Genomic DNA, 15,465 nt, shown 5'->3' with positions numbered 1-15,465 from the left:
CTATACCTATCATGGGCTTAAAATTCCTGATGAGTGGGCAAAACCAGCCCTGTTTTCTAAGTAAAGAGTCTGTTGCAGTCAGCCTTGTATAAGAAACCTTTTAGTGTCAGTGATAATGAAAATACCTGGTACATATGACAGCGTTAAAATGGTGTCATGACCTAGCAATTTCTATTCAGTGCTGTCACATCCATGCACTGCACAGATTGGGATTGTCATCATGTAAATGTAATAGGATTCTTTATCCTGCATTGTTGCTCAGCTGGGAAGAGTAATTCTGAGTTTCCTGTAAATTCTGAATAGCAGAAGGGGGCCATGAATAGCTTGGAAACCTATATTTTTTCCATTTATTTTTTTTTTAATGCAAATTACACTAGTAAGTCAAAAAAATCACTTTTGTTAAAAATACATTCAGAATTAACAAATGCCAAAAAGAAAAGAAAAAAAAGACACATTTGGATTGTATCTCTTGCCTTCTGAATATTTTAGTTTATAACAAAAGCCCAGCCTAGAAAAATAACATTCTTTACTGGATTTTGAGGAGGATACAGCTGTACAAGTCAAAAATGCCATCCAGATATTCTCACATTACTGTGCTCTAAACTGCTTCCAGAAGAGATCTGTCCACTAATCATTTAGTTGAGTAGTCAACAGTCCTAATTTTTTTAATGGTGGTGCTCTAACTGCAACTTAAGCAGGGTTATGAATACCAACTTCATATAGGTATGTAAGTGTATATATATATATATATATATATATATATATATATATATATATATACTGTGTGTATGTGAGTATGTGAGTGTGTGTATCTACTCTATATGTAATATATGAATACACATTAATATTGCAATCCATAGTAGTTAGATGTGCTTCCTATTTCCTAAGCATTTTACAAACATTAACAATTCAGACCTCACAAAAAACCTGTGAGGCACATATTATTCCCGTAGTATGGATGGGAAGACTAAGACACAGAGAAATTAAGGCCAAAATTTTCTAAATTAAAATCAGGCCTATAAGCTACGTGTAGACACTTCATTAAATTGTCTGACTTCTAAAATTGCTAACTACCAGTAGCCACTGTTCCATGGGAAATCACTGAAAGGTATGAAAAATTATCTTCTGAAAATTGGATTGCTGCTTAGGTGCCTTAACTGGTTTCTTTTCATGTTAAGAAATGATTTTTATAGAAATATCATTTTGATTAACTGGTATACAGGAAAAGATAAAATAACCTGTTATGACATTTTCATCCCATTTAAACCTCTTCATTGTGTTTAATACTATATATCTGCTATATTTAATACTACATAAAAGTAGAAACTTTTTTAGTTTTGCAAATTATGGGAAATTTCAGCCTGTCACTTGGAAGTTGTGTGGGGTTTCCAGGGGGTGAAAAGCATCTCTACCCAGTAGGAACTCATATTTTCAGGTACTCAAGTATGGAAATTAAAATTTGAGATCCAAATCAGCAATGAATGCTTTACAGGATCAGGCCTAGGGAACATTCATGTTTCATGCATGAAATTCCCAGCAGTATCTGAGATGGGAACCCTTGGTCCACTGCATCAGAATCTTCCTGGGTGATGCAGCCTCCAAAAATAGTTAGTCCTGTGTATTTTATATACATAGACATACACACACCTTCACACACTTACATATATATATATCTAGCTATATCTATATAAATCTCACTGAATCAATGTAGGTATAGCTCCTGACCATGTCCTGTATCTTGTTTTCACTGGTGAATGCCTGTTCCTCTGTCATTGTCCAGAGTTGCTGCTTGTGACGCTGTACATCCATGCAGACACAGCAAAGGGCACTGGCTTGTACAGGGATGGGTGAGTGGTGTGAGTGCACAGGCTCTGGAGCAAGGGTTTGGCCAGCAGGGAAAAGGGAGTTGCCCAGGGGTGCCTCGGGCATTTCCAAGTCCTGACCTTCCCTCTTGCCCTCAAAAGCTACGTGGTCACCTCAGGTGTGGTAGGTGCGTGCGTTTGTCTATGCAAGGTCTGAGCAAAGAAACAATGACAATCCAAGTTTCTGAAAAACCTGAGCAAAATATTGGGTTTTCCTAGTGAAAGCCATCTACGTTCTTGAAAATACAGATCAGATGTAGAATAAAACATATGTTCCTAGGAGTTCAGAGTATTTCATATACACATTGACCTACTAGCAAAATTCCCAAAGGCATCTTGTTGCCAACTACGTAACAGCACAGAGGGTTTTTTTCAGCCACAATAATACAGGAAGATAAAATACACGTTCTAACACACAACAGATCCCCCAAATATACCACAAAAAGGTCTTCAGTATTTCTTCAACTCAACTAGTCCCTCCCTGCCCTCTCCAACCAAAATCGAGAAATAAAATATGTGGATCCCTTATGGTGCAATTAGAAAAAAAAAAAAAAAAAAGCTCACTTACAGAGAATTTTTAGTTGAAATCAGATATAAAAGAGTAAACATAGCTAGTACATATTCTGTTGGCCTTTGCTCATAGAAATCTGCAGATGTCTCTGTAGTTAGTAAAAGATGTTTAGAGATAGCTATAAAAGCACTTATAGTGCGATAAATAAAACCAGCGGGATTAAGAAGCACTGTTTCTGCTGCTTATTTCCAGTAGGTTCAATTATTAGTTTCTGTTACCCATTTTCCCACCCTGACCCCCAAAAGGTGTAATTTATTTCTTTATTTATTTTTCTTTTCCATCATTATAAACTGCTTCTTGACCACTGTGGAGCCCCAAAAGTAAAGCACTTATCAGACAGCTGGCAGTTTTCTACTTGGTTGCTCTGGAGCCATGGAGCAACAGAGCCTTATTCCCTGACATGAAAACAAAGCAAAACCAAACAGAAGAAAACCACTGACTTATAAATCGTTCAGAATTAACAGCAGCATGTTAACTTCAGAAAGCTTGCACGTAGTTTCTCTAATGTGCAACGCAGTTGGGTTAAGGCAAGTATGAACTGTACAGCCTTCAGGGCAAACAATGCGCTGTCTGTTGACTTCTGCTGCAAGGTCATCCTGGTACTTCAGTGTTGTGTTGGCTGAGGAGACTCAAAGCGGCCCTCAGTGTGGAGGAGGCTCCCACAGCACTGACTGGGCTGGGTTCATGTCTTAATCCAGATGGGCAGTGCTGGCCGTGGCCAGGGAAACAAAGGGACAAAAAGTGGCACCAATGCCTCTGCTGTGTCCCTCGGGTGCTGAGAGGCAGGAGTCTCAAGGAGGGAATCTGGGGCATCTCCTTTAGTACCTGTTAGAAAGAGAGGCTGAAGGTCTCTGTTGCTTTTTGTCTCATTGTTCAATCAGCTTTTATACATTATTTTTAGCACAAAAATTGGATTTCTTTTCTCTTTGAAGAACCAGGCCATCCTGAAAGAGATTTTTCAACAGGTCCTCCAGCCCACCTTGAGTAGTCCCCATATTTACTTTGACCTAGAAGAAAGACAGAGAAAGAGCAATACTTATAATCCAGCATATACTTTTCTGATCCCTGCCCTGCTGCTCTGTTGCCCTTCTGCAAGCAAGTGTAATCCACAAACCAGTAACAGTTCAGATACACATGGGATGAAGAGGACAGAAAGACAAAATGTTTACTCAAGTAACTGTCTGGCTCTCTCTGGAACACTGTCAGAGAAGTCAGCAAAGGTTTTCTAAACAATCTTAGGCAGGAGTTATATTTAATTATAATCTTAACTCTATGTCCATGGGTCAACTGGAATATGACCTGGTTTCCATAATCCATCAGATATGTAGCTGTCTTTGTAAAACCAAGAAGTGACATGGTATGAGGACAGAAGGCTGGATTGCAGGTGCAGGGAAAAGCTGCCCATGGCTCACTCACAAAGCAGAGACCCTGTGCAAGTGCCACAGCCTGGGCACCTTAGCAGTGCTGTCCCAAACCCATGTTTTGTAACTAAAGCTTTCAGTCTAAAATGGACAAGATATTGTCTGTTGATAGTAAAAGCTTAGGTGGTAGGTTATTTAAATGTGTCTGAATCCCAAAACATGAGGAGATAATCACACAGAAGATTTGTACTGCATGAACTTGCAGAGTGTCATGGTGGTTATACTCAAGGTGCTAGTTTTAATGGGTATTTTTGTGTGTTTCATTTATATTTTAAGTGAATGGTGAAGTAGGTAGCACTTTCAATATGTGCAGTTATCTAGACAAATGCCTGTGTGGTGCATGGGAGTACAGATACTGCAAATATTCTTAGGCTTCACAATAGGTGGAAAGCATGCTTCACTTCAGGGCTGCACTGCTTTTGAGCAATTTCTCCAGTGCATTAGGCATCAACATCAGACATGCATGGGTTTTTTTTGCTTCACTTCTTCTTTTCTTGAACAGACAAGTTCAGTGTGAAGAACATAAAGAAAGATCTCTCTCCCCTCCCTCCTTCCTACTGTTTTTAGAACAGTGATCATGCAGTGCAGTCTTGTTCCACAACTACAACTGGTTTTTTTTTCATGTGCAGCAGAATCAGTGTCAGGGAGTGTTTAGTCACCTTCCTCCGTCACCTCCCAAGAGGAGAATTTTGTCTTGACAATTGATTTCCGCCATCTTATTGTGTCCTTCTCCCATGGTCTGGAAATGAGCACTGGCATCTCCGGCACAGAATGCCAGGAAGCTGCTTTTGAGTACATCAGCTGTGGCCACACTGTAAGGAGGTACATGAGCATCGGTTCTGTCCCGTTCTGTTCAAAAAGCGTATTCGTTTTGAAGGGACTGTCTAGGCTTCTTGGCTTGTACAGCATAGAGCACACTGTTGGCACTTAAATAATAAAAAAATCCCATTTATAACAGGTAGAGAAATGTCACCATAAGAATTCTTCCCCAAAACATCAGTGTTTTATTTAAAACATAGTTTTAAATTGCATATATGTTTCACTTTAAAAAGTAAACTGATTTAAGTTAAATACTAAATTGGAAGAGGTGATAAGGAAAACTGTGACTGGAATTTAAAGCCAAAAACATAAAGAAAAAAACTTCAGTGTGAGCCTGAATTTAATAATTTTAGACTATTAAAGGTAGCCAGAGATAGTCACTTCAATTAACTACCTAAAGATATTTCTTTTTCAGAAACCAAGGTTTTTCTTTTCCTTGGATATCCTGTTCATTTAGGGTAGTTTTTCATAACTGATGCAACACCATACAAAGCGACTATGTGTGTTTAAACTGAATTAGAATAAAATTCTTAAAAGTAGAGCCCGATTGATGAAAATCACAAATAAAAATAATAAATCTTTAGATTAAATAGTCCTGACACAATAGAAATTTAAATATGAGAAGTCTGAATAAATCAATATAATTTCACATGTAAGTTGGTGTAGGTTCAATATAACCTCCACATTAACAAAATGAAGTCCTAACTTTAGCACACAGGAAGAAACTGGTTACAAAACAGTATGTCTTAACAGTTAGCAATGAGTAACCCCAGCATTCCTTCAGAGGAATGGTTAAATAGTGAATGTATAAAGGAGAACAAACAGAGAACAAACTGCTGTTGTGCCTCTGCATATATTAGCAATCAGATGATTTAAAGGCACCTGTCTCCTGTTCAATTTCTCTAATAAATCCAGAGCTCCATATGAGACGTGACCAGTGTGAGTCTGAATAGGACAGCATGCAGTGGTGACAAAAAGTGATCTCTGTATCTTCTTGATCTGCAGGAATTTGATGGGATGATGCCTAATATATGTTCTGTTGCCTATGAATCCAAAGACATTTTGTAGCAACTGATAAAGTTTTAGAAATGTTTTTATGAATACAGATATATGGACATATATGGGTATAGTTGTATCCTGGATGGACATGATTACATCTTGGAAAGTGGTGAGAATGTGGCAAGGGACTATGTAAAGTCCTCTCCTCTCCTCTCCTCTCCTCTCCTCTCCTCTCCTCTCCTCTCCTCTCCTCTCCTCTCCTCTCCTCTCCTCTCCTCTCCTCTCCTCTCCTCTCCTCTCCTCTCCTCTCCTCTCCTCTCCTCTCCTCTCCTCTCCTCTCCTCTCCTCTCCTCTCCTCTCCTCTCCTCTCCTCTCCTCTCCTCTCCTCTCCTCTCCTCTCCTCTCCTCTCCTCTCCTCTCCTCTCCTCTCCTCTCCTCTCCTCTCCTCTCCTCTCCTCTCCTCTCCTCTCCTCTCCTCTCCTCTCCTCTCCTCTCCTCTCCTCTCCGAAGGCTTACAGTGGTGATATTTGGGGAACAAACTCCATAGGGAACCAAACCTTTCCTCTCAATAAATAAAGCTTTAAAATACCAAGTATGGCCTGCTGTTATCATAGCAGCATGTTTTGATTTTTAATACATAATATTGCTGTAAATAATGCTACAAGCAGATCAAACCTCGACTTGATTAACTTGACATTCGAATTTGTCACTCCGCTACCTAATGGACTGCCTGTGTTTACAGAGCACCTGCAATGTGAATACATATGCATGTGTTCCTAGTGTGCCTCAGCTGTAAATAAAGAAAGGTATTACTAAATGCTGTAAAAGCTTCTTAAGGACAGATTGTAGCAATCCTAGAGAACCCTGTCAAACACTATACAGTCAGAGGGAAACATGAAGTGTCTTTATTTGACTGTGGCTGGGACATGGCAATACTTTTGCAGGTTGATTGCACAAAATGTCCACTCACATTCTGATTTCTGTCTCTTGGTTAAGACAGCTAAATCACCTATACTCCAGTGTGCCTGCAGCACTGAAATAAGAGAGAACACAGTTTACATGGATTAATCAACTATCTCTTCATCTAAGCTACAGTCTTAAAACTACTGCCTTCCTTTTTTTATTTTTTTCACAGGTCTATCTTTCTTTACAGTCAGTATGAAGATGCATAGTAAATGCAATCTGCTGTTCTGGAAGAAACACCGAGAGCATAAAGAGAATGGGATAATAGCTAGAGGGCTCCATATGTTGATGACAAGGTATATATACTGAGAAAGAGATAGTATTAGAGTTGTTCTAAGTACCTATGTACCTCATATAATACTATGAAGGAAATAACATTTTCTAAATGCGCAGCACTGTGCCAAAAGTGCAGGTGAAAAATATTTACTTGAGCACAGACAGATGGGAAGCTGAAGTTAAGACGACATTGGTGATATGCACTATTGTAATTTGGGATTATTAAAAACTCCTAGCAAACCTCCTGAAGGGCCCAGTTCCAAACACCACCACAGAACAGATTGTACCACTGATAAAGGAGTAAATGCAATATTCCATGCAAAAATACACAAATCCATTAGTAGATTTGATTCCACTGATCAGGAGAAATGAAAATGCATTCAAAGATGAGTGAACTTGTGTGTTGGGATGGCTACTACTTGCTTGAACTTAGCTCTTTGCCACAAAAGAAATGTTCAGAAGAGAAACAAAGGAAAAACCGTAACTGTTGCCCCTTTATGAGTTGTGTGGTGCTGTGCTTTTAGTGTGTAGGGCATTGATAGCAAATAAAAAATATTTCCAAAGGCTGCAGCAGTGAGGTAAGATTTATCTGGGCAGTCAGGACTGTTCTGCATTTCAGTTGACATCAATACAAGAAATATTTGGAGACGATTGTTCCTGGGCTGGTCTATGGTTGTGTGTCAGCTCTAGTGTGAATATACTCCAGTTGCATGTATGAGCTGAGATTTGTTTATCCATTTAATTCCTAGATATATCAGACAGCACTCGAATATAGAGTTGTCACTCAATGGTTAGGTAAAATACTGTCTTCTATTCAAACCAGTTTTAAAAACCATATGTTATTACATTTGTTTTGGCTTTTTTAAATGTGGAAACTGAAAATGAGGTACAGAGGTGCCTTGGTGAACAGATGCTCTGGTAAGACAAATGCTAAATGCATCCACTAAATTAGCAAGTTTCTTAAATTTTGATAAAACTTCATAAAAATCCACCTTTTTTTTTTTTTTTTTCACAGCCCAGGTTTGGCATATATGATTAGTGTTTTTTCTACATCAAATTGTTACTGTCTCTGAGTGGCACCTGCTTGAATGAAAATAGGGAAAGATGAGGTGAGAGTTGGATGCTGTTTGAACAACTGTGACACATGATATCCTGCCCTAAGAACACATTATAATTCAACACAAGAGTAATGTTGGTTCTAAGTGTAACTTGAATTCAATCCATCAAAAAAGGCTTCTGACTATTCTGAATTTTTAAGTCATGCTATCTTTCAGCTTAATGATCCTTTAATATCAGGCTGCCACTCTGCTGAATATCCTAGAAGTTAAGTACTTACATATACATGGGCTGTAGCTGTAAATGAGATGTCTTCTGTGGGCCTTGATAGCCGTAGGAGTCAAATCCACCTATGAAATCAACTGAAAGGGGAGAAATTGCTTTCATTAGCAACATCTTTTCAGAACTGGTGGGCACTATCATTCAAGAAACACCTAGTACACAGATTATTTTTTACAGGTCCTGTAATAATCTGTTAGTATTACACCAGCTAATTGGGAAGATACAGAAAAACAGTAAAAAGTAAAGAAAGGCAAAGTACTCCTTTTTTTCCTTTACTTTTAAAATCAATTCAATTTTAAAACCACATAAAAACAGTAAAAAATTTATAACATCCATCTTTCCACCAGAAATAAGTAGACATCCCTCTTTTTCAAGTATACCACCTCACTAATGCAAAACAACATGCTATTTAGACATTACAAATTCCGAAAACCATTTATCTATTCTTATGAATGCATTGCTTCTGACTGTGTCTGGCTTGCTGTCATACCGTGGCTCAGTGGAGGGTGTAGACAAGGGAGTACATTGATCCAACTCTGTCTGAGAGACAGAAGTTTCTCTGACTCCCTGTTTTGACATTTGGGTTGAAATGCATGGACAGAAAGTCGGAACAATTTATCTGAGCTTCAGAGATGAAACTTCACAGATGTAAGGAAACCTGCATTTCTCTCAAAGGTCTGCAAGAAGTTTGAGAAGGTTGTAGGGTGGAAGTTATTTATTAATTCACACAATTGCCAGCTCCTGATGACCTTCTTATGGTTTTTTTAAACAATTTCCAGGAAAATTCAATCTCATCTGAGCCCAAGACTCCTATATCTCTGCTAAAACACTTTCTTTGCACAGGTAAAAGGTTGTCCTTTGCTTTCTTTGTCCCAGGAGACTCAACTATCAGCTTATAAAGGTTATTTGGGGGCATTTCTTGTCCCTGAAATATTGTCTCTTACACTGCAGATGTGAATTGGACTTTACTTGGATAGAAAAGGGCCAAAGAGTTCAGGTATGGAAGTGCATTTTTCACATGTCTAATCAGTGCTACTGACAGACTGATTCTGTGTACATTGAAAGCAAAAAACAAACGAAAAAAAAAAAGGCTCTTTGATAGACAACAACTTCTTGTAGATCTAAAATGCAGTTACAGTTACAAACAAAAAAAAGAGTAAATTTACATGGTTTGAAAACTTCCACAGTGGTTGTACTCCTTAACACTTGCATTTATAAAGTTGTTTTAATACTAAGGTACCCCTCAATTTGTGCCACACTTATCAATACATTTTCAGACATTCCAAACATTTACCAAAGAATCAAATTCTTGTACACCTTCATTCACCACTCTGCAAGCAAAGAGCTACCAAAACACTGGACTGGCTGGGTACAGTATGTCTCTATTGCAACTGCACACATGTTGAATATGTTATAAAGTCATTCTTTGCTGGCAAGAATGGCCCCTGCAGAAGTAATTTAGCCAATTCTGTGCCCTGTAGAAGCATTATGTGTATTCCTATCCCAGAAAGATATGTTACTAAATTAATCCCTGACATCTCCAATGAAGGAGGTTCTATAGCCTTTCTGTGTTGCTTTTCCCTGTGCCTAATTTCCTAATGTCTAATTTAAATGTAATTTCCTTCAATTAACTACTTATCTATATTTTGGCCTTTTCTCCCTATGGATATGAAGAAAAATGAGCCATTTTTTTCTCTTATAACTGTTTTTAAACCTTTTTAAAAAGTATTTCATGATATCCATTGTTTTCAGGCTTAAACAAACCTAGTTATTTCAAATTTTTCTCACAGCTAATGTTGTCCAAGCCTCTACATTCTGAAGATCCTTCCTCAGTTTACTTATGTTTTTCTTTCAGTGGGTGCACAAAGCAGGGCTAACTGGAACAATTGCCATACAGTCTTCTGTTCATTACCTGAAATAATTCAGTAGGCTTTAGAATTTTGTATGTTTGGTTGGGATTTTTTGTTCTTGTTTTGTGTCATTTGGGTTTGGTTTCCGATTTCTTTTTTCAACAGCATCATACAAATGCTTAATAATCAGCTCTTTATTTTTTGTTTTGACACTAACTATAGCCTAGCCTAGTCCATATTTTATTTGAAGATGATTGATTCTTCCCCACAGGAGTTATTTTGTACTTGTCTGAACTGAATTTCACCTTTTTGATTTCAAGCCACTTCTCAAGATTATTTTGACTTCTAATCCTATATTCACAAGTGCTTGTACCCTTCCCAGTCTAGTTTAATCTTAATTTTTTTACAAACATTCTCTTTTCTATCCTCACTGTTTTTAATAAAACTAATGAAGATAATTATTTCCCTAGCTGAGGTTCCAGTGGGATTTCATGTGAAATGTCCCATATGCTTTATAACTTCATTTCAAATAGAGTTTTAAACAGGTCTGAACTCCACCTATGCTGACTACATATGGACAATACTTTCCTGAACTTCTTACAAACCTTTTATAATGTCAAAATCTTGCTAAAATCAAGACAAATGCTATTTGTTGCTTTCCACTTAATCAATGTCTGTAACCATCAGAATACCTCTATCAAAATGTTATCATGTCTTTGGGAACATACTGAATTTACAGGCAGAAAATGAAGAATACTTGTTACTGAAATGCTAGGCTGGGAGGAAGCCCTCCCTTCTATTCAAATACAGAGATTGCAGGAGAAAAAACGATGGACGTATGGTTTGCTGCAATTATGGTTCATTGTTTGCTTGCCCAATTTTCTTTTCTTTTTGTTACTCTTGATCCCTGACAACACAAGTCAGAAAATGCCTGTGTTGGATCAAGCGCCTCACTGTTGTCAACACATGCCATGTTAGGGATATTGCTTATACTCATTTGTCCAGCTTTGCATTTCTTCTGTACTTTCCTAGATTTTTTTCAAGCAACCTATAAAACATTATTAGTAGGCTGCAGGCATAGACACTCTGCTTTGCAGATGTGGGGCAAAAGCTTGTCTTCAGGGCTGTTTTCAGAAAGCTAAACCAATGTATTAAGAAAAAGATTTCTTTGAGCAAAATTATGTTGTGTGAGCATGAGGGAAAGAGGCATACTGAATATCTCTTCACACATTATGGCTTTGCCCTGCTGTACAGAGCAAGCACAGAGTGTTAGTAAGCCAGATTGCCAAGTTACAAACAAAGCAAGGTCATAGAGACATTTCTGTGTTCAGCTCACTATAGAAGTTCCCATGTGTGTAACCAAATGATGGCAGGGCAGCGAGTACAACCATGACCTCACTGGAGACATACAATGGCTTCTTACAGGCAACAACAAGCTTTGCAAGGCAGGTGAAGGGAGGTAATAGAGAGTGAACTCCAATACAAAAGGATTTCATCAATTTGTTTGTAGCAAGGTTTCTTCATGGCAGCTGCTCCTCAGCACTGCAAACCCTGTGGTGTCCAGACTGTGCTAAAAGCTCCCTGTGGACTCTGAGCTAGTTTCTTAAAGCATGCAGCAGTCTGCCCTTTCTGCAGGCATTTTATCCTGGCTGTGCCTGAAAGGTCACTAAAATGTCATACAGCTGATACATTCCTGGCAGCCATAACATCAGATGCATAAAACAAGGCTCATTAGCTGAATCAGTACCAAGGCATCCATCCTTAGCCTCATACATCAAATACTTTTTTTGACTCTTCTATCTTACACTTGTGGTAGCATCTTACATGTCACTGTTATCACAAGAGGCTCATGTTGTGTTTCCCTTTAGTAAAAGCACATATAAACATACAAACATAATCCAATTCCTTTTTTGGTGGGCTGACCCTGGATGAACATCTGTTGTCCACTAAAGCCACTCTGTTGCTCCCCTCCTCAGCTGAACAGGAAAGAGAAAACATAACAAAAGATTCATGGGTCCAGACAGAGACAGGGAGAGATCACTCAGCAATTACCATCACAGGCAAGATAGCCTTGAATTATTACCAAAGACGAACAGTATAATGAGAAATAGAGCCAAATATTAAACCTTCTTCCCAGGCTTAACTCCTGATTCTATGCCTTCTCCATTTCCCAGTGACATCAGGGAATGAGGAATGGGGGTTGTGGTCAGTTCATTTTGTCTCTCTGCTGTTCTTTCTTCCTCAGGGGGAGGACTCCTTACATGCTTCCTCTGCTCCAATGGTGGGTCCCTCCTATAGGAGACAGTCCTCCACAAACTTCTCCAATGTGAATTCTTCCCACAGGCTACGATTCTTCATTAACTGCTCCAGTGGGTCCTTTCCTTGGGGTGCAGTCCTTCAGGAACACTGCTCTTGTGTCTTGCCAGCAAACCTGCTCTGGTGTGGGTTCCTCTCTCCATGGGGCCACAGATCCTTACAGGAGCCTGCTCAGCACAGGCTTCCCACAGGGTCACAGCCTCCTTCGGGCACCCACCTGCTCTGCCCTGGGCTCCTCCATGGGCTGTGGTGGATCTCTGCTCCCCCATGGACCTCCCTGTACTGCAGGGGCACAGCTGCCTCACCATGCGCCAGGGCTGCAGGGCAATCTCTGCTCCAGTGCCTGGAGCAGCTCCTCCTCCTTCTTCATTGGACTTGGGCTCTGCAGAGTTGTTGCTCTCACTCCCATTCTACTCTTCATATGAAGTTCTTGTGCAAAATTTTTTCCCTTCTTTAACCTGTTATCCCACGGGCCCTGCCCCTATCTCTGATAGGCTGAGCCTTGGCCAGCGGTGGGCCCATCTTGGAGCCATCTGGCACTGGCTCTGTCAGAAGCCACAGGAGAAGTTTCTAGTTGATCTTCACAGAACACAACCCTGTAGACCCCTCAAAAACACCTTTGAAATATTATGTGTTGAAATTGTTATTTTCTCAGCTGGACTTGAATAGGATAATAGCAGTACTACTTATCTGTAAAATGTGTTATAAAAAATTCAGATTATTTTCTTCTTTTGTTTGTATTAAGGGTCTTGTCAGACATATGACTGTTACAAGTGTAACACAGGACATATGGCTCAAAGTAGGGACATATTTTCTATCAATAATTACCCACAGGAATGTGAAGTTTCAACTTCTGCTCATGGTCAGAGTCCCCACTGTTTCTGCTGTACATCAGAACAGGATGAGAGGCATAAATGAGTTTCTAATTTTTCATTTCTGCAAGTCTGCGGTATACAGAAGGACCACTAAAATACGATGCACAAAAAAGACCCCAGTGATTGCCATAATGGTAGTCCTTAAATATATTTATGAATCTACTAAAATAATATAAAAAACCTAGAATTACCCATGATAAAGATGATACCTTTTAACAAAAGAGCTCACGACCATGGATGTGTATGTGCATGTGCACATGGATGCTCCTTGCATGTGCATGTCATGACTGGGCATATTTCCTGTGTGGTATAGCAGAGCGACAACATATGGTGCTCATATTCTACATCTGACCTGCAAGGTCTTAAATGTATCTGCTCTCTCTCCAGAGGCCTAAGATTTCTCTTCCTGGACGCAGGTTTTTGAAGTGCTGCAATTGAGCTTCTCTGCCACAGCAAGGCACATCAGTGCACGTGTAGCTGGAAGGAAGGAGAGATGGCAAAGTACAGCTAGAAGTGAGTACGTGAGGCAAGAGGGAGCTGTGCACAAATAGCAGTAGCTAAAAACTGGCCAAATTTAGAAAAAAAATATAAATGGAGGGGAGTAAAATTAAGTTTCATTTTAATACCTTGGAAACAACATATGGGGCAAAAATATAAAAGAACATATGGGGACACCTTTGCTCTTGCAGCTTTGCCAGTATCCTGCTACCCAGCTCTCCGTTTGGTGAAGACATTTCCAAACAATTCAGTGCTGCTCCCTTTTTATGCTGTGAGCATGGTCTGGTGGCTGTTCCACTAAATAGCACACAGGAGGAGATTTGCTTGAATGTGATCTCCATAAAGTTTGTTTACAATGATAATCAAACATTATTGGTCTTTGTGCTGAGTACACAGTGATTTAGGCTCTCAAACCACAGCAGAGCCAAACACCAGGGAAACATGGGGAAGGAGACATCTGCCAGCACATGAGGCTGTGCTCTTTCTACTGTCACAGGAGGATTCAGAAATGGCACAAGGACTTGGACATGAGGTCCAGTTTTTGTGGCGCAGTGAACAGCATTTCTGCCAAGCAGTCAGTAATGAAGGGCCTGTGAGTGCTCTCAGCTCAGCCATTTGCAAGGTGAATATAAAACCTCAGATTTTGAAACTGTAACCTCATGGCACTTGTGAGCTCTACGATGGCCACTGGAGCTGAAGCCCTTACACAAATTTTGATGGAGTTTCTCAGATCAGACTTTGCTCCACTGCCACTATTTTCATGATGTTTACTTGTATAATAATAAAAATTATTCAGTAATTTTTTGCTTCACAGGGCCTTGTCCTCCACTTTTTTCTTCTCTTACTGTGTTTCTTGTTGGTGTAAGGCAGCATCTTATTCTGTTTCTGCTGATCCTCTGGCTGAGTCTTTTATCAACTCTTTTGAGACAAGATGTAAGGGTGGGGAGGTACTCAGGTCTGTGAAGTCTAATAAACATGATCTGGTGTTTCCACCCTCACAGAAATACAGGCAGAGATCTCTGCCTGCTGCTCCTTATAATTAGGGAGCAACAGGTATGCAGATATTGCTTTCCAGATGTACCCAGAAGAAAATACCAAGATGAATGGTGCTGTGGGTCCAGAAATTAGACCAAAAAATTAGACCAAAGTCACAATTTGTCTCAGATTTTCAGGTGGAGAAGGTGTCTGGTTGGTAGCAGATTCTTGGACCATGACCATGACATGAGGAAGACCATGGTCTGGAGCAAGGCCTCTGCAAGGCAGGGCTGGCCAACAGTGGGAACGACATTGAGAGGATGAGAACCAAGGTCCTTGCTGCGCAGAAAGGAGCCAGGATGAAAGCAGTCAGGAATAACCAAGCAAGGGCTGGGAGGCATGAGCAAGTCTTCAGTAGCTGAAGGCAGAAATTGGGATCAGAGATAAGGCAAGCAGGAATAAGGACCAAAGGCCAGGCGGAAACAACTGGAGTGTAGCTGCAGCAATGAGAAATGCTGAACTGAAATGGTCAGCACTGCCTTTTATACCTGAAAAATACAGCAAGCCACCTGCCAACCTGTACACCTGGAAACATGGTTGCTGCTTGACCTCTGCAAGGCTTTGCAAGGATTGTCTATAAACTTGCAGAGGGGCTTGTCTGATGCTTATTAAAGAAAGAATCAATAAAAGACCTCCACTCAG

The 15,465-nt window shown here is 39.8% G+C and overlaps 1 protein-coding gene across 5 annotated transcripts in view; it reads right to left on the bottom strand.

The window, feature by feature from the left end:
* Positions 1-320: 320 nt before the first annotated feature.
* Positions 321-15,465, bottom strand: part of NKAIN2 (sodium/potassium transporting ATPase interacting 2) — a 511,838-nt gene continuing 496,693 nt past the window's right edge. For 3 of the 5 annotated variants that reach the window (XM_072926844.1, XM_072926846.1, XM_030269523.4), the window contains 3 exons: positions 8,248-8,329; positions 4,514-4,780; positions 321-3,440 (listed from right to left, as the gene is read on the bottom strand). In XM_072926844.1, coding sequence (XP_072782945.1) covers positions 4,708-4,780; positions 8,248-8,329 — 155 coding nt within the window. In that variant the 3' untranslated portion in view covers positions 321-3,440; positions 4,514-4,707. The remainder of the gene's footprint in view (positions 3,441-4,513; positions 4,781-8,247; positions 8,330-15,465) is intronic. The other 2 variants (XM_072926845.1, XM_030269524.4) reach the window with 1 other exon arrangement.

This window comes from Taeniopygia guttata, chromosome 3 (genome assembly GCF_048771995.1).
Source record: "Taeniopygia guttata chromosome 3, bTaeGut7.mat, whole genome shotgun sequence".
NCBI lineage: Eukaryota > Metazoa > Chordata > Aves > Passeriformes > Estrildidae > Taeniopygia > Taeniopygia guttata.
Note: the sequence above shows the minus strand (reverse complement) of the source record. Positions and strands in the feature narration are given on the sequence as shown.